Source organism: Haematobia irritans, chromosome 5, assembly GCF_050003625.1.
Source record: "Haematobia irritans isolate KBUSLIRL chromosome 5, ASM5000362v1, whole genome shotgun sequence".
In the NCBI taxonomy this organism is placed as follows: Eukaryota; Metazoa; Arthropoda; class Insecta; order Diptera; family Muscidae; genus Haematobia; species Haematobia irritans.
In genome coordinates this window covers 151772192-151792949 of record NC_134401.1, presented here as the reverse complement: position 1 = coordinate 151792949, position 20758 = coordinate 151772192, and the positions used below count along the sequence as shown (strand labels likewise).

The following is a 20758-nucleotide window of genomic DNA, read 5'->3' as shown; positions in this document are numbered from 1 at the left end:
CCTCATGAAGTAACAAATTCGATTGTAGATGACAGTCTTTACTAGAACTTTGTACGCAATCCATGGTGTAGGGTACTTAAAATTCGGCCTGTCGTATTTACTTGTTTTGATATAGTATTTGTAATAATATTTCTCCTTAGTAGATATTCATCATATTCTATTCTAGAATCTTTTAAGTTTGTCCCAATTACATTCACAAAAACATGCCCATAATGTTATTCGAATGGTATTTATTACAACGGCTGGAACATACACATACATACATGTTCAATTACTATTAAAACTAATATTAAATGAAACACTTATCAGTATAGGCTTAAACAAAATGGATATGTACAAATCGAAACATCATGAGTTTTGAGCGAAAAATTTTATGCTTGGGTTTTTTCATCCCTGAGATTATGATGCTTCATCAAATCGTTCTTTTCATTCTGTCTCAGAATTCAAAAATTTATTCGGCATTCTTGTTTCTCTTTTTGTAGTCAGCTTCATCCTTAGGCAAATCCTTGGCAGCCTTTGCGACAGCAGTGATTTCTGGGTTAATCACACTACCGTAGGGAACGAAACCATTGACACCAGCGGTATAGAAGACTTCAACTTCATCACCATCATCATTGATGTATTTGTAAGATCCTTTGATTTCTAGTGCTTCATTTTCAGTTCCTTCATCCACAACAGAGGCTTCCTCTTCGCGGTGAGTACCATCTCCAGTTTCAACTGCTACCTGATAGGAGCCATCTTCGTGTTTGGTGATTTCCGATTTAATAATTTCAACAACTTCTTTATCTTCCTTAGCAGGGGCAGCGAAAGCCAGAGCGGCGAAGCAGGCGAAAACAATCAGCTGTAAATAAGGGTATTAATAATATAAGGATAGTGTTTTATTAGTTCACCACTGTGGTATCACAATGGACGGAATAGTCTAAGTGAGCCTGATATATCGGGCTGCCACATAACCTAACCTAACCTAAGCTTTATTAATTTTGGCAAGGTTTGTATCGTATTTAAAACAAGAGAAAATTCAGTATGAAAACTTGTGATGGACCAAAAGGTATGAATAGACCGTAGACCCCATTAAATGTTAACTTCATAAATGATTTTCTGAATGGAATTCTCCATGAATCATAATGGATCAATTGTTTAGGTTAAAGTGTCAGCCCGATTAAGTTTCAGGCTCACTTAGCCATGACATGAAACTATTTAAGCTTCTGCCATAGATTGCATGTACAAATATTTTACATAGTTAATTCTTTTAGACTGTTCAACACAACATATATGTCCGCCCTAAGTTTAGATGTAGTGAAAAAAAAAAAATATTTACGTGATATTAAAGATTACCCAACCTAAATTTAAGGAAGCGCAAATTAACCCAATATGAAGGTCAAATTTCTTTAAAATAATGACATTTTAATTAAAATAATAGTTATAATCTTTGCTTCAAAAGTTTTTTTCATTAAACTTAGGACAATTGCAAAATGTGTGTCCATCCGTTAAAGACCAATGTCTTTGACCTAAAGCAAAATTTCCTAAAAGTAAAGAAACCCATTTTTTATTTAAAAAGTCGTCCTTAAATTCAATGAAATATTCAATATTAAGATTTAAGATAAAAACGCTTCAAATATAGGCTAAAACTTAGTTTGAGGATTTAGAATCTTTGGTTTAAAGTTTTTTTTTGGGATTAAGTATATTTTTACTTTGAAGTAATTGTTATAACTAAAATTTTTAAACTGACATTTGTACGTGAATAGATTTATTGATATACCTGCGAAAAGAGAATAGCCTTCTCATACAGTATGTACTGGAAGGTTTGTATTTCCCTGGAATCGTGCCATTCCTCCTAATTTTGCTAATTCATCTGATATGCAGTTCTCCGATACAGTTTTATGCCTATGTACCTTCATTAGATGAGAGACTTTCTATGTGGATTACACAATTCTTATCATTTGTACTTTCATCCATATTCATGTCATATCCAAACGGAAAGCACGACCCCACCCGCCATAAAGTCCAAACATTGGTCCTTCTGATTACCACGTGTTCCAATCCATGATCACGGTTGCCACTCGAGCCATAAATAATCTACTAAAATTTGGAGCACTTTTTAAAAAACTACCATACAAATAATCTTATTTTGCAAATATTACTATAGAAAATTTTGTCAAAATTTTATTTCTATAGGGAAAATTGCCAAAATTTTATTTCTATAGAAAATTTTGTCAAAATATTGTCAAAATTTTATTTCTATAGAAAATTTTGTCAACATTTCTATAGAAAATTTGTCAAAATTTTATTTCTATAGAAAATTTGTCAAAATTTTACTTCTATAGAAAATTTTGTCAAAATTTTATTTCTATAGAAAATTTTGTCAAAATTTTATTTCTATAGAAAACTTTGCCAAAAATTTTATTTCTATAGAAAATATTGCCAAAATTTTATTTCTATAGAAAATTTTGTCTAAAATTTATTTCTATAGAAAATTTTGTCTAAATTTTATTTCTATAGAAAATTTTGTCAAAATTTTATTACTATAGAAAATTTTGTCTAAATTTTATTTCTATAGAAAATTTTGTCAAAATTATATTTATATAGAAAATTTTGTCGAAACTTTATTTCTATAGAAAATTTTGTCATAATTCTATAGAAAAATTTGTCAAAATTTTATATCTATAGAAAAATTTGTCAAAATTTTATTTCTATAAAAAATTTTGTCAAAATTTATATCTATAGAAAATTTTGTCAAAATTTTATTACTATAGGAAATTTTGTCAAAATTTTATTACTGTAGGAAATTTTGTCAAAATTTTATTTCTATAGAAAATCATGTCAAAATTCTATACCTATAGACAAATTTATCAAAATTTTATTTCTATAGAAAATCATGTTAAAATTGTATATCTATAGAAAATATTGTAAAAATTTTATTTCTATAGAAAATTTTGTCAAAATTTTATTTCTATAGAAAATTTTGTCAAAATTTTATATCTATAGAAAATTTTGTCAAAATTTTATTTTTATACAAAATTTTGACAAAATTTTATTACAATAGGAAATTTTGTCAAAATGTTATTTCTATAGAAAATCATGTCAAAATTGTATACCTATAGAAAATTTTGTCAAAATTTTATTTCTATAGAAAATTTTGTCAAAAGTTTATTTCTATAGAACATTTTGTAAAAATTTTATTTCTAAAGGAAATTTTGTCAACATTTTATGTCTATAGGAAATTTTGTCAAAATTTTATTTCTATAGAAAAGTTTGTCAAAAATTTATTTCTATAGAAAATTTTGTCAAAATTTTATTTTATAGAAAACATCAAGAATTGTATCAATTATCCAAACTGTCAAAAATCTACCATTATTGGTAGAATTCGACCAACAGTCGCAATCGTGTCCATGATGCATGAGCTGACTGCTTTTTATGAGGAAGTCGAACTGGGTGGCTTCTCGGATTGAGATGGGAAAATATAGTGGCTAGTGATGAGCAGTACTTGGATTGATCAGTTTGTTACAATTATTTTTGGAATAAATTTTAAAAAATTCCGTATTTTAAATTTGTGCTCCCAGTAAGTTTTTACAGCCTTTGTATGCCGCCGATATCCACAGTTTACATAATTCTTCCGGTCATTGATTGTAGTTCATTATAGTAATTCTATCTGGTCCGAAGATTTCTGCCAAAACTAAAACAGAATTCATCACCCATTGTATGGTAAGATGGCTATTCTAAATAGAGTCAATGTTTGTAAACTTTACAAACTACTTGTCAACAAAAAAGTAATATGCGTCAAAAGTCGTCAAGACAGATGGACATTGCTATATTCCTTGAAGCTTTAAAGTGATCAAAAACGTAAAGATAGCGTATATTTGCAGGTTAGAACATAAAGGAACTCCATTAGAAATCTTTTACCCAAAGTTGAAAGACTTAAGACACAAACGTAAATTTTTAATACCACAAAAAAGACTTAAGACACAAACATAACATAAATCATTCAGCACAATTAATTGTTATTATAGTTTTGAAAAAAAAAAAGAAATATTTAAAACTTTCTTCTTAATAACTGTGTTTTTGATTTGAACAGCTTATGTCTGCATTTACTTGGATTTGTTATAGTCAATCGATGTTTTTTATAGCTTTATCAGATCGTTGTAAACGAGTATTGTCACATGTATTTTCAAAAACTACATTATTTATAATTGGATAGCACTTAATAAGCTTTCATATTGACCCCAAATTAACTTTTAATTATGTTTGTTTTCTGTAACACTATTTTAAATAAATTAATTTACGGTCCAAAATCAACACTTACATATTTGAACATTTTGCTATGTGGTTTTTTTTTTTTGTATAAAATCTAGTTCAAATGGGATTTGAGGAACCGATGAAGACTACTACCAAAGTGATGACCAGTTTTGAAATGTAGCTGCTTTTATATCTTCAAACTTAAAAATGTGTGAAAAACTTGAGAATTTTATCAAAAAAACAAAATTATTTAAGCATGCATAACATGATCTGCATCCTGTTTAATATACAATTTTTGATTATTTACTCGAACCATACAGTAGCAAAGAACCAAAAACAAACAAAATAACTGAATATAGATTTTATATAGAAAACATAGAAATTTTTAGCCCATGACAACACTAACAACAACCTGCAATGCTGCAAGCGTAGACAATTTGTGATCAGAAATGTCAGGGTTGACATAAAGTGCTAACTAACTATCACGAAGAAAACAGAAACAAAATCACAATATATATAAAAAATTTCGTAACAAACTATTTGAATGTTAGTACAAACAGGCTGATATGATAATCTGGAAACAAATCGTTTCTTAAAATCTTGTTCGTCGGTCTTTTTGACCAATTTATCAGACAAATTTTGAGTGTCTTCTTGTTGGATGGTGATAAGCTTCTGAAGAAAAATATACAAAACAAATGCATAATTGCATAAATTAATCAGTCATAGTTAAAATTGATCGCTTTAAACGATAAGGTTGATAGAAGATGTCACTATAGGCTATCAATTTGCTTTATATATTTACACATCGGACATTAGGGCGTATCGAATTTGAACGGTTTTTTTGCACAAAGTAGTTGAATTTGACAATGTCAGATAAATAAATCCCATATATAGATATCAATAAAATCAAAGTTATTGGAGATATGTACGATTTGGTCAACATATTGTGAATTGTCTAAAGGTCGATTGATTGGAAGGAAGCATTAGAATCTGCTGGATTTTTAGTAACTTAAAGAACGGACTACAAATATTACAAATGCAATTAAACTTCGAAAGTGGGATTGTTAAGAAGTAAAACGGGAGGATTGGATAAATCATCTTCAAATTAGTATGATTAAAATCGCTAGAGCTGTTCATAGAGGTACCCTATTTTTCAACTTCAGCACATACTTTTATGGGTATATATTTGGGAGCCACCGTGGTGAAATGGTTAGCATGCCCGCCTTGCAGACGCAAGGTTGTGGGTTCGATTCCTGCTTCGACCGAACACCAAAAAATTTTTCAGCGGTGGATTATCCCACCTCAGTAATGAACCCTCAGACATTTCTGAGGGTTCAAAGCTTCTCTAAGTGGTTTCACTGCAATGTGGAATGCCGTTCGGACTCGGCTATAAAAAGGAGGTACCTTGTCATTGAGCTTAACATGGAATCGGGCAGCACTCAGTGATAAGAGAATAGTTCACCAATGTGGTATCACAATGGGCTGAATAGTCTAAGTGTGCCTGATATATCGGGCTGCCACCTAACCTAACCTATGGGTATAAAAGTGGGTATAAAAGTCATATTCATGGTAAAAAAGAGCTCCTGCACTCAAAAAAATCATGCCCATTTCCAAAAATGTTGTCCTTACTCTAATGATTTTGTTATTGAATACGAGTCAAAGAAGAAGAGTATTGAAGTAAGAGTACTTTTATGGCACATTTTTTTTTTTAACTTGAATTTTACCTTTTTGACTTTAGGAAACAAATTTAAATTTTTTCGTTTTTTCAGCTCTTCATGTGCTAACATAGTCCTTCGATAACGTGTTAAGAACAACATAAACTTCCAAATTCGAACTCGATAACACATACAAATTACACTATGTTTGAAGTAACAAAGACTTTAAAATAAAGTATTGAAAATCATCTCCTATTTTGAAACGCTTTTTTGCGTTTAAAAATAGATGATTTCAATAATTTTGACGAATTTTTCGGAAGTCAAGTTGACCGTTGTCAAACAAAATTTTCTTTCTTGTTAGGATATCCATTTTTAAGTTGAATCGCTTAACTTTAATACAAAAAACGACTTCATTGAAAAGTTAATCGACTTTGGGACAAGGAAAAAAAAAAAAACTTTATATCAGAAAAATGCGACTTCTATGCTAAGCCAAATTCGCATTCGTATTTTAAGGATATGTAATCTTTGGCATCTTGACAATATTTTTTTCAGTGTAGAGGCTCGAGTCGAGAGAGTCGATCTGAGCATGTCTGTCCGACCGTCGGTCCGTCCGTCTGTTGAAATCACGCTAATTTCCGAACGAAACAAGCTATCGACTTGAAACTTGGCACAAGTAGTTGCTATTGATGTAGGTCGGATGGTGTTGCAAATGGGCCACATCGGCCAACTTTTACGTATAGCCCCCATATAAATGGACCCCCAAATTTGGCTTGCGGACCCTCTAAGAGAAATATATTTCATCCGATCCGGCTGCAATTTGGTACATGGTGTTAGTATATGGTCTCTAATCACCATGCAAAAATTGGTCCACATCAGTCAATAATTATATATAGCCCCCATATTAACCGATCCCCCGATTTGGCTTTCGGAGCCTCTCAGAGAAACAAATTTCATCCGATCCGGATGAAATTTGGTACGTGGTGTTAGTATATGGTGTTTAACAACCATGCAAAAATTGGTCCACTTCGGTCCATAATTATATATAGCCCCCATATAAATGGACCCCCAAATTTGGCTTGCAGACCCTCTAAGAGAAGCAAATTTCATCCGATCCGGCTAAAATTTGGTACATGGTGTTAGTATGTGGTCTCTAATAACCATGCAAAAATTGGTCCACATCGGTTCATAATTATATATAGCCCCCATATAAACCGATCACCAGATTTGACCTCCGGAGCCTCTTGGAAGACCAAAATTCATCTGATTCAGTTGAAATTTGGTACGTAGTGTTAATATAAGGCCTCAAACACCCATGCAAAAATTCGTCGAAATTATATATAGCCCTCATATAAACAGATCCTTATTTGACCTCCAAAGCCCCTTGGAAGAGCAAAATTCATCCGATTCGGTTGAAATTTGGTACGTGATGTTAGTATATGGTATCCAACAACCATGCAGGAATTGGTTCATATCAGTCCATATAATTATATATATAGCCCCCATATAAACCGATCACCAGATTTGACCTCCGGTGCCTTTTGGAGAAGCAAAATTCATCCGATCTGGTTGAAGTTTTGTACGTGGTGGTAGTATATGATATGTAACAACCATGCCAAAAGTGGTCCATATCAGTCCCTAATTATATATAGCCCCCATATATAAACCGATCTCGAGATTTGGTTTTGGAGCCTCTTGGAGGAGCAAATTTTATCCGAGTCAGTTGGAATTTGGTACATTGTGCTAGTATATGGCCGTTAACAACCATGCCTAACTAGGTCCATTTCGGTCTATAGTTATATATAGCCCTCAGCATTAGCGTAGCTAGACAGTTTTCCTAGGGGGGGGGGGGGGGGGGGCATAGCCCCCCTAGCTAAAATTTATAGACTGAACTTATAGGTTCAATTAATGTTTTATTTCATAAAATTGAATAAAAAATTAGACATCAAAATAACTCGACAAACAATTTATAATAAAGCAACTAAAAGTAGTTCCACACTTTTCCCAGCAAAAAATTGTGAGTTGTTCTAAAGGAACAACTTTAAAAGTACTTCCAAAAATGTCCTCAATTATTTTAACTACACAGGAAGTTTTTTACTTATTTTAATGTGTAATTTTTTGTTTTCTTTTTTTTTCAAATAGTTTAAAAAAAGAGTAAGAATAAATAAATTGGTACAAATTATTCAAATTTTGCCACAAAACTGCTAAATCCATTATAGAAAAATCGATAATTTTGGAAATTATTCCAGGAAAAACGTTTCAAACAAGCGTTTGAAAATCATAAAAACAATATAAAAATTATTTATTTGGGAAAAAATTTTTTAATTCACATTCAAAACACTGAATTCGGATCTCACCTTAAGAAGTGATGCAAATTCATTGCAACGGCTGTTGAAACGGTGGACATTTGTCCTATGACAAGCTCATATTACATTCATTGCTTCTCCGCCAATTTTGCACCACTTCTAGACCCAAAAAGAACATTTTCACTACTTTTTTGGCAACGCTTTTTCGCAGCATTATTAAGATATTAATTTATGAAAGAATAGTTTTAATATCAATTACTATTTTTTTAATTAAATTGACTAAACTAAATCAATCATAAGTTCAACCACAGCTTTATTTCATAAATATCTGACGTCAAACATTGCCATCGGCAACTGCTACCACAACCCAAGTGATTCGATTGTTCATGAAAGTCTTTAGCGGAAATTTGTGCGATTGTATATACTTGTTTAATTTTTATAAAAATTAAAAAAACTATTGACATTTATTGAAAAATGGAAAATCATAAATAGAGTTTCAAATTCTGGGGGGGGGGCTAAAATTTTTGGGGGGGGGTCTAAGCCCCCTCCCCAGAGGCCTTCCTACGCTTATGGCCCTCAGATAAATCGATCCCTAATCACACAAAAATTGGTCCATATGAAGTTCATCATTGTATATAGCCCCCATATAAGCGACCCCCATATTTCAATTCTTGCTCTCTACGTACCGTGCAAAATTCCATATCGATTCGTAATAATTTGTAGACTTACCTACACATACCTTTGTTGTCTAATGTGTTATATGCCACGTATGGACTAACTCACAATTTAGAAAACGATGTTAAGAAGTTTTAAGATACCACAACCCAAGTAATTCGATTGTGGATGACAGTCTTTCGTAGAAGTTTCTACGCAATCCATGGTGGAGGGTACATAAGATTCAGACTGGCCGTACGGTCGGTCGTATATACTTGTTTACTTTTGAAGAAAGTAGATGTCAGTAATATTAAAGAACTCGAAACAACTACTGAACCCACAGCTATTAGCGACATAAAGCTGCTACAGATACTGAAGCTGAGGAAAGTCCATTTCTAAGAGCCAAAGATAAAGTGTTTATCAACTTCTACAAATTTCCGAATACACAATTGCCGACTATATACGACCCAACTAGGTCACTGAATTACACAGTCTCCGGTCATCAATGAACTGAACTACTGATGAACAACTGTCCGAAGTTCTCATTAACCACCAATCTCTGCAAAAGCTAGTCGTGAAACACTGTGAAACGCCGTTCGGACTCGACTATAAAAAATATGTTACTTTTCCTTAAGATGAACATAGAATTGGTAAGAGAGAAGTTTAGTTTTTGTTGTGTCAAAATAGGCTGAATAGTCTATGTGAGCCTAAGATCCGGTATTGATAGCAACGTAGCTGATCTGTGACCAAATGTCAATCAATGGAATTCTATTTTGATTTCATACGGAGTTTTTCTAATTGCCCACTACTGCGAATAAAAATCACGACGAGGTCACCATAATGAACTCTAATGCTACAGTAACCAATAACCAAATGTTCTGTTTAATATTCTGCAACATATACTTTCGATTTTACTGTACTTACTCTAGATATATTAACTATGGACAATTTTACATGTTGAATTGTCAAAATTATATGCACCTAGTTATGTACCTATTTTTCATTGTGATACCTATTTACAAATTATAACGATGAATATTTGATCATATTAGGTAGCAGTATTAACTGATGACATCTGGAATATACGACCAATAATTTAAAATCGCAAAGCTGGCTATATCCACGTTCTATGTTTTGCTTTTGTTAATGTTACCTTGAAACAGATTAATGCAAATTAGTCATTAGGCTTATTCGAAGAAATTTAGTTTTGTATTATAAAGTGTGACTGAACAAAAATGTAAATGCTTCATACTGGTTTCGTCAGCACCATATATGAATAAAATTCCGGTTTTTCTTAAATTGCATTTAACGTTTCTACGTAACCAAAAATATACGAAATCTTAAACTAAGTCTCTAGTACATTTTGTTAACCTATTTAATTAGAATTGTAGTTCTGTTTCGTTTAATTTCAAAATATCACCATCAATTAGTATAGATAACAAGTTATGTTGCTGTTAGTCACTGAAAAATTTCCTGGACAAATTTGCATATTTGGTGATCTTCCATTAAAAGAGAATATAGATTAAATCGAATTTATGTATTTTGTACTGTGTGCAAAGTGGTTTCCGAAAATTCGCCATGACAACTGTAGTAAACATTTCCCAGAGTTCTTGGATTATTAAACTGACACATATTTCTCACGAATATCGCATGAGGGTAGTGTAAGCTTCTCTCATTTACAAATGAAAATAATTTTTTTTTTAACTATTTTATACGGATTGAACCCATGTTTCTTTGTTTGCAAAGCAATATAGCAGATTATAGTGGCAGCGTAGTATATAAAGCTCACTTGAACAATCAATCTGTTGCGACAAAATATTAATAAAATTGGTTGTTATAGGACATGGGGACATTTATTGGCAATGCTAGAGAAATTGCATAAAATTTTGATCGAATATCTTGATCCTAACTTTTAATCATATATACAATATTTTCGATACGATTATGAATTCGATATGGAATGCCGTGATTAGCTCCCAATACTCTCTGCTTATTTACCCCTACCACAACTTCAAGTTGTTATCATTTCTAAACTGCTGGTCTGACAACTGACAGATTTATTCCGTTTACAATTGATTTTATTGTTTACAATAATTGAAAAAATTGCGTTTCACAATCGTGAACGGACGGTGACAAACCTAAACGGATATGTTGACAAAAAATCAAAATGGAATGTTCACGATTTCGTCCACGGGCATTCACGATTTCATGAACGGCATTCGTTTTTCTTTGGCCATGAAAATTCTTAAAATAATCGTTAGACTTTGCTATGGCAACTCTGCCAGTGGTGCAATGTGCTAAGGCGACTGTTATCGACACAGGTTCGAGTCACAGTAGTGGAAATCTTTTTTTTAATTTTGTTTATAAATTCGTAACCACTAGGTTTTCAGATCATGAACGCTGGTTGTTGTTTTGACAACGCATGGTGACATTTTAACGTTGTCAGATTGACCCCATATATTTTCAGTTTGACAACACATGTATGTTGATTAACTTTCATGAACGGATCGTTTTGAAATGACAACGCCGTTCATGATTTTTTCTTTGGGTGTACGAGCTTTTAAATGTGAATAAATCTTTTGTTTCTCGAATCATTGCTCGTTATTGTTATACTGGATTTTTCCGAACATTTTCGAAATATATGTAAACAAACTAAAATATTTGGAGTTCGGTCGAAGCAGGTATCGAACCCACGACCCTTTGTATGCGAGGCGGGCATAGATCTATGGTGGCTAACTAAATGAATGTTTCTGGAAAATATTTTTTTTTCGGCTCGTGTGCGCCGAAAACTATGCTTTCAAAATGTAGCTTGACTGTTTGTATTGCTTGTGCTTTAATGGCTATAGCGATAATTATCTGTTGATGACCATAACAGCTTCGTAGCCCAGTGGATAGTGTGTTGGCTTACAAACTGTATCGTCCGCGGTTTGATTCTCTGTCCAGGCGAAAGGCTAAAATGAACAAAAATTATAAAATCAAATAATTTCTTCTACATTGTTTGTAATATAGAAAAAGGTGCTAAGAATTTAAAAACCTCGTGGAATGGAGCAAGATGTGAGGTTAGGTTAGGTTAGGTTAGGTTAAAGTGGCAGCCCGATTAAGTTTCAGGCTCACTTAGACTATTCAGTCCATTGTGATATCACATTAACTAAAAGTACCTATTACATATGGGCACTTCTAGTTTTAACCGCTGAACCTTCTCGATTATTTTATTCTGTTGAACCAACCAGATTGTTCCAGAAACATTAGCAGACTGCTTAAGTTAACGTTTTCCAGGTCCGCCAGTAATCTAAAGCTATATGCCCCTAAAATTTGCTTACGCCTCACACAAGAGGTGTTTAATTGATTCGCGCCAATAGTTTTTGCACAATCGTCTATCAGGCGGCGACCCGTTATAGCAGATATTAGGAGTGATATCTGACGGCTTGAGAACACTAGCATATCTAGTGTGCGGTTTAAGTTTAAATGGGGCCATATTTTTACAACCCTTGCAATTCTCCCATCGAACATTTGCCATCATAACAGTCTTCTCAGGCAGTGAGAGCTTGCAGGTGCCAGAGGCATACCAACAGATTCTAGTTCCCCTGGAATATGTAAGGTAGTTCCTAGCCTTGCTAACTCATCTGCTTCGCAGTTCCCAGGTATGTTCCTATGGCCAGGCACCCATATTAGGTGAATATTGTACTGCTCAGCCATCTCATTGAGAGATTTGCGGCAGTCGATGACCGTTTTCAAGTTAAGGAACCCAGAGTCCAAGGAGTTCATTGCAGGTTGACTGTCTGAGTATATATTAATGCCAACATTTTTTGGAACATTACTTCTCAGCCAATTCGCAACCTCTCTTATTGATAATATTTCAGCCTGAAAACCACTACAGTGATTAGGTAATCTTTTCGCTATTCGAAGTTCCAGATCTTTAGAATATGCTCCGAAACCCACTTGTCCATCCAATTTGGAGCCATCAGTGTAGAAATCTATATATCGTTTATTCCCCGGGGCCTGTGTGCACCACGCCTCACTGTTGGGAATTAAAGTTTAAAATTTTTTGTCGAAAAGTGGTCTCGCCAAAGTGTAATTTACTGCGTTAGGCACATCTGGTATTGTTTTGAGGACCGAATTGTGGCCGTACCTTTTTTTCCGACCACAGCGATAGCTCGCGCAACCGCACAGCCGTTGTTGCAGCTGACTGTTTGGCCAAAATGTCTAAGGGCAATAGATGCAGCATGACATTAAGGGAATTTGTTCCTGTCTTACTGAATGCGACTGAGATACACAAGCACGCCATATGCTGAAATTTGTCCAAACTTGTCGGCTGCTGAAGTGCGAAGGAAGATGCAATTAGTCAGAGCTAATTGCATCTTCCTTCCTGACGGTGGCTCCCGTGGTGCAATGGTTAGCATGTACACCTTGCATACACAAGGTCGTGGGTTCGATTCCCGCTTCGACCGAACACAAAAAAGTTTTTCAGCGGTGGATTATCCCACCTCAGTAATGTTGGTGACATTTCTGAGGGTTTCAAAGTTTCTCTAAGTGGTTTCACTGCAATGTGGAATGCCCTTCGGACTCGGCTATAAAAAGGAGGACCCGTTTCATTGAGCTTAACATGGAATCAGGCAGCACTCAGTGATAAGAGAGAAGTTCACCAATGTGGTATCACAATGGACTGAATACTCTAAGTTAGCCTGATACATCGGACTGTCACCTAACCTAGCCCGAAAAAAATTGCTTGTTAGTCTGTATGAAATCATCAATCAACCTTTATCACAAAAATTATATACTTTTCTCCCAAAAAAAAAACTTCCTTATAACGAAAAAAAAAATGAGAAATGATATTTGTTTGTCTAAAATGTCGTTTAGAGGAAAGAATTACTTTTTTTTGGGTGTAAGTAATAGGTGTTTTTTTCTTGTCTTTTAGAAGACATAGGCAAGGAATGATCTAACGTCGCTTCGTTGAAAAACATCTCAATTAAATGCCCTTCACATTGTTACGGAGCCTCTATCTGATATTGTTCGAACAACATGCATGTCTAAATATCATTCAACTAATTGTTCAATAATTAAAAGTAGCAATTTTCAATAAAATAAATTGTTTTCAATTTAACTTTTCTTCATTAGTTTGTTTTTCAGCAGCACAACACCTTAATAAATTTTAAATCGTGGGTTTGTATGAATGATAGAACTTCGTATCATTGAAAGGTTTCTCATTGGAAATAGCTAAATGCCGGTATAAGTCTGCATACCATATACTCCCCGGCTCTGTAACTCTCTCACTGGTTTCTGTCGTAGTTCACATGAAAACGGGGATCCTTCTATCGTTAGCAAGCCACACAAATGCCATTTTCATAAAGTATCGAAAATTTATCATCGTTGCTATTTTAGCGTGTTTGTGCTATAACCGAGACTAATGTAGAATCATTTGTCAAATGTGTCAAATTGAACCAGAACATCATCATTGTGACAAAGGTACGGAATTGAAAGTGCACCGATACGTAGGTTGGTGGGAAAGTTTCCAATAAATTAAATTAATAAATGTACATAATTTAATTAAATTCAGTTGTGCTTAATTAACAAATAAAAATAGTAATTAATTTACTTGTGTATTTGTATCACAACTTCTATGCAGTTTGTTTTTATTTTTTTTTTTTCATTTACCATCTAACTAAATAGTATTGAAATTGAAATTTAAGAACATGTTGTTATTTGATTAAAAATCTGCTAAAGTACTTGAAAACCATACCACGTAACAGTTTGCATTTAAATTAGCACTTAATCTGTTAGTGAAGCAATAATAGTCTACGAAGACAACATGCGGCAGAGAGACTTTGACAATAGAAAATTTTATTTATTTAATCATCATTAGAGTTTTTTTCGCTTTTTTTTTAATTTGTAGAATTTGTATAATAAATTTATAACATTTAAACCATAAAAATGTGTTTAAATCTTCACCTACACTTGTTGGAGCTTAAAATTATCGTCGTAGTCTGTCAGTCATTCGTAGTTGATATAAAAATTCAACATTCACCACAGTTGGAAGGTTGACTGTGGCCTATATGCATTCAAGATAGTCTTGTCTAGCTGATGATATTGTCTAGCTTTTGCCCAAAGCCAATCCCACAAAAGATAAACTTCATTTTTGTTGGAAGAACATTTGCATTTTAATTTAAACTCATCTCTGGGATCGATATTCATTTGTATATGTAATAAAAATTAATTTATTATGTACAAGTTTTGTATGAGAACCAATCAAAATGCTCTTTTTATTTAAATGGATTTACTTTACTTTATAATGACTAGAGCAAAGTAAAATATAAATAGGAAATGTTTAATTGTTTAAATAGATACGGTTTCTATGATCTAGGAAAGAATAAAATAAACTTTACAATTCAATCCTCCTGGATTATTTTTACATAGTTCTGTTAGATGTTAGAAATGTTTCAGAAAGAAAAGTTTTCTGAAGAAGACAAACAAAGTTTTCGGTTGATCCAAAAAAAAAATTCTTTAAAAAAATAAAAAATATTAGAGACAATCGTTGCATTGGGTCTTATATGCTAATTTCTTATGGAAAATACATACTCGAATTATTTTTCCTAAATTTAACCATTTTTCCACCACCACTGTACATTATATTTATACGCTCAATCATAGGATGGGTAAATATTAGCCTCATCCCCTCATCACCACGATGAATTTCTGAGTGGATGTAGCGATGTCCGTCCGTTCACCCGTCTATTGAAATCACAATGACCGAACGAAACAAGCTTTCGACTTGAAACTGGTTGTTATGATCCCCGATGACCAATCCCCAGATTTGGCTAGCGAGGCTTCTTGGAATAGCAATAGCCGGTTGAAATTTCGTCCACGATGTAAGTATATGATTTCTAAGTATATGCAAAAAATGGTCCATATCGGTTGAAATTTAGTACGTGATGTTAGTTCATGCACTCCAACAACCATGCAAAAATCGTTAAAAACCGACCCCAGATTTAAACTCCTGCTCCTCTTGGAGGGATATATTTTTCCCGATCCGGTTGAAATTTGATACACGATGTTAGTACATGCCTCCTAACGACCGTGCAAAAATTGATTGATATCGGTTCGTAATAATATATAGCCTCTACATAAACCGATTCCAAGATTTGAGGACATTTTATCTGAACTGGTTGAAATTCGGAATGTGATGTTTGCATCCACTAGCATCCACTAACTCCGCTCCAGGTTTCATTAAAACATCGGAGGCCAATTGGACAACGTCCAGTGAGGACACGCTGGAGGTACTATTGGACACACATTTTCCTGGAAATCAGACGGTTGAACCATGTTCTGGCGGTGCTACAGTGGCTGAGCGGTCATTTCCTATAGAGGAAATTGTATCGGAATCTAGAATAAAATGGGCGTTAAATAGCTTTGGGTCATTCAAATCCCCCGGACCAGATGGAATTACTCCGGCGGAGTTACAAGTAGTGACTGGCAGAATTATCCCTTGGTTGACGGTGATATATAAAGGATGTATAAACTTAGCATATATTCTAGAAAAGTGGATGGAAACAAAAGTCGTTTTCATACCTAAGACAGGAAAAGCCTCTCACTCGAGTGCGAAGGATTTCCGACCAATCAGCTTATCCTCATTCCTACTTAAGACTCTGGAGAGGATGATAGATATTTATCTTAGAACTAGCGTCGATTCAAGTTTGCTCTCGAAACAACAGCATGCATACTTGAAGGGCAGGTCTACTGAGACCGCTTTGCATGCACTAGTCAGCTTTATCGAAAGCTCACTGTCTGTCAATGAATACACAATCGTGGCGTTTCTAGACATCGAGGGGGCATTCAATAACGTCCATCCGAGCTCGATGTTAAATGGACTGGCAACTCTGAATGTTGATCCAGGTATACTTAGGCTGCTAGACGAACTGCTAATGAGGAGACGTATTTCAGCCACACTAGGACATGCAAACATACAAAGGTATGTCAACAGAGGCAATACCCAAAGAGAAGTTCTATCACCACTTCTTTGGAATGTTGCTATAAACAACCTTCTGGTTTCCCTAGAAAAAGAAAGGATAAAAGTGGTGGCATATGCAGACGATGTGGCTCTAGCAGTCAGGGGAAACTTACCATCCACAATCAGAGATGTTATACAAAGAGCCCTCCGGATGACTGAGAAAAGGGTGAAAAAGAATGGTCTTGGAGTAAATCCTGTGTTGTAGTCTGGTGACCGGCACTTCAGCAACCGACAGGTTTAGATAAAGTTCAGCGTATGGCATGCTTGTGTATCTCAGGCGCATTCAGTAAGGCAGGAGCAGATTCCCTTAATGTCATGCTGCATCTATTGCGTTTAGACATTTTGGCCAAACAGTCAGCTGCAACAACGTCTGTGCGGTTGCGTGAGCTATCGCTGTGATCGGAAAAAATGTACGGTCACAATTCGGTCCTCAAAGTACTGCCAGATGTGGCTAACGTAGTGGATTACACTCTGGCTAAACCACTTTTCCACAAAAAGTTTGAAACTCTAATTCCCAACAGTGAGCCGTGGTGTACACAGACCCCGGGGAATAAAAGATATATAGATTTCTACACTGATGGCTCCAAGTTGGATGGACAAGTGGGTTTCGGAGTATATTCTAAAGATCTGGAACTTCGAATAGAGAAAAGATTACCTAATCACTGTAGTGTTTTTCAGGCCCAAATATTAGCAATAAGAGAGATGTCGAATTGGCAGAGAAATAATGTTCCAAAAGATGTTGGCATTAATATATACTCATAGAGTCAACCTGCAATAAAATCCTTGGACTCTGTGTTCCTTAACTCTAAAACGGCCATCGACTGCCGCAAATCTCTCAACGCAATGGCTGAGCAGTAAAATATTCACCTAATATGGGTGCCTGGCCATAGAAACATACAGGGGAACTGTCAAGCCGATGAGTTAGCAAGGCTAGGAACTACCTTACATATTCCAGGGGAACTAGAATCTGTTGGTATGTCTCTGGCTACCTGCAAGCTCTTACTGCGTGAGAAGGCTGTCATGATGGCAAATGTTCGATGGGAGAATTGCAAGGATTGTAACGACACCAAGCAAATATGGCCCCATTTAAACTTAAACCGCACACTAAATATGCTAGTGTTCTCGAGACGATTTTGCAATTTTGCAAAAACTATTGGCGCAAAGTATAATTTAATAACCGTTCAAAAAATGTACTCATCTCGAAAAAGTTTATTTTTCATTAGATTCGCTTTATGTTCTGATATATAACCCTGCTTGCAATTGGATACGTGATGTCGTTATTCGCCATCTAGCAAACAGGCAATTGAATCATATCGATGCTTTATTACCCAGCAAAAAAAGTACCAAGAAAAGCAATGAAAATATTATTTTTGTATCCGGAAGTGGTGCAAAATTGGATTAGAATTAATGACTAACACATCGTATTGTCATAGGGTGAAATATAACTGTTCAAACATCCGCATTATCGATTTGGCATTAGTTCTTAAAGTGTGATGATATTTTAGTATTTCGAATTTAATTTTTATACCCTCCACCATAGGATGGTTATATTAACTTTGTCATTCCGTTTGTAACACATCGAAATATTGCTCTAAGGCCCCATAAAATATATATATTCTGGGTCGTGGTGAAATTCTGAGTCGATCTAAGCATGTCCGTCTGTTGAAATCACGCTAACTTCCGAACGAAACAAGCTATCGACTTGAAACTTGGCACAAGTATTTTTTTTATTGATGTAGGTCGGATGGTATTGCAAATGGGCCATATCGGACCACTTTTACGTATAGCCCCCATATAAACCGACGCTCAGATTTGGCTTGCGGGGCCTCTTGGAGGAGTAAAGTTCATTCGATCCGCCTGAAATTTGGTACGTGGTGTAAGTATATGGTCTCTAACAGCTATGTGAAAATTGGTTCATATCGGTTCATAATTATATATAGCCCGCATCCGATCCGGCTGAAATTTGGTACATGGTGTTGGTATATGGTCTATAACAACCATGCAAAAATTGGTCCATATCCGTCTATAATTATATATAGGCCCCATATAAACCGATCCCCAGATTTGAACTCCGGAGCCTCTCGAAAGAGTAAAATTTATCCGATCTGGTTGAAATTTGGTACGTGATGTTAGCATATGGTCTCTAACAACCATGCAAAAATTGGTCCACATCGGTCTATAATTATATATAGCTCCCATATAAACCGATCCCCAGATGTGAACTCCGGAGCCTCTTTGAGGAGCAAAATTCATCCAATCCCATATAAACTGATCCCCAGATTTGAACTTCGGAGCCTCTTGGAGGAGCAAAATTCATCCAAACCGATCCCCAGATTTGGTTTTGGTTTCTTCTGGAGGAGCAAATTTCACCCGATTCAGTTGAAATTTGGTATGTGGTGTAACAACCATGCAAAAATTGGTCCATATTGGTTCATAATTATACATAGCCCACATATATAAGCCGGTCCTCAGATTTGACCTCCAGGGCCTCTTGGAGGAGAAAATTTCATCTTAGCCGGTTGAAATTTGGCATGTGGTGTAAGTATATAGTCTCTAATAACCATGCAAAATTGGTCCATATCGGTCCATAATTATATACGAGTATAACCCGCATATAAATCGGTCCTCAGATTTGACCTACGGAGCCTCTTGGAGACGCAAAATTCATCCGATCCGGCTGAAATTTGGAGGTCAAATCGGTCCTCAGATTTGACCTCCGGAGCCTCTTAAAGAAGCAAAATTCATCTGATCCGGCTGAAATTTGGTACATGATGTTGGTATATGGTATCTAACAACCATGCGAAAATTGGCCCATATCGATCTATAATTATATATAGCTCCCATATAAACCGATCCCCAATTCATCCAACTGGGTTGAAATTTGGTACATTGCGCTAATATATGGCCGCTAACAGTGATGCACAAATTGGTCCATATCGGCTATAGTTATATATAGCCGATCGCTAATCATACAAAAATTGGCCCATATCGTCAAAAACAATCTACCAAAATTTTATTTCTATAGAAAATTTTGTCAACGTTTTATCACTATAGAAAATTTTGTCAAAATTGTATTTCTATAGAAAATTAAAAAAAAAAATTGCTATAGAAAATTTTGTAAAAAATTTATTTCTATAGAAAATTTTGTAAAAAATTTATTTCTATAGAAAATTTTGTCAAAATTTTATTTCTATAGAAAATTTTGTCAAAATTTTATTTCTATAGAAAATTTTGTTAAAATTTTATTTCTATAGAAAATTTTGTCAAAATTTTATTTCTATAGAAAATTTTGTCAAAATTTTATATCTATAGAATATTTTGTCAAAATTTTATTTCTATAGAAAATTTTGTCAAACTTATATTTCTATAGCAAATTTTGTCAGTCTGAATTATATACGTATTTAGTCGGCCTCATATACCGACTATACCTGTATGGACTAAGTTACAATTTAGAAGACGGCGGTAAGAAGTTTTAAAACACCTTGCCATCGGCAAGTGTTACCGCAACCCAAGTAATTCGATTGTGGATGACAGTCTTTAGTAGAAGTTTCTACGCAATCTATGGTGGAGGGTACATAAGATTCGGCCTGACCGAACTTACGGTCGTATATACTTGTTACGAATTAAATCCTTTTAGAAGTAAATATTTCAAAACAGTTATGGTGTTTTCTTGTCTGAAAAAGTGCTTTGCCTTCATTTTGTCTGTTCAGAATCCGCCTTTTTAAAATGTTGCCAGCAACATAAAAAATGCTATAGCAAACAGGTAAATCACAGCACTCTCGTTTGTCGGCAGTGCTGAAAATGTCCGCAATTAACTTCTATGTGTGACACTATTTTCACAACAGAATTCGAAGCCTTTTCGCACTTTTGCCTGTTTCTTTAGAAAAGAAACTCAAAAATTCATTTTCCTG

At 34.6% G+C, this 20758-nt stretch overlaps 1 protein-coding gene across 1 annotated transcript; it reads right to left on the bottom strand.

The window, feature by feature from the left end:
• Window positions 1-210: 210 nt before the first annotated feature.
• Window positions 211-4390, bottom strand: LOC142238962 (larval cuticle protein 65Ag1-like). The gene is made up of 2 exons (XM_075310724.1): window positions 4301-4390; window positions 211-841 (listed from the first exon to the last, which is right to left on the bottom strand). Exons 1-2 carry the CDS (start codon window positions 4310-4312, stop codon window positions 452-454), a joined length of 402 nt encoding a protein of 133 aa, XP_075166839.1. The 5' UTR covers window positions 4313-4390; the 3' UTR covers window positions 211-451.
• Window positions 4391-20758: the final 16368 nt, after the last annotated feature.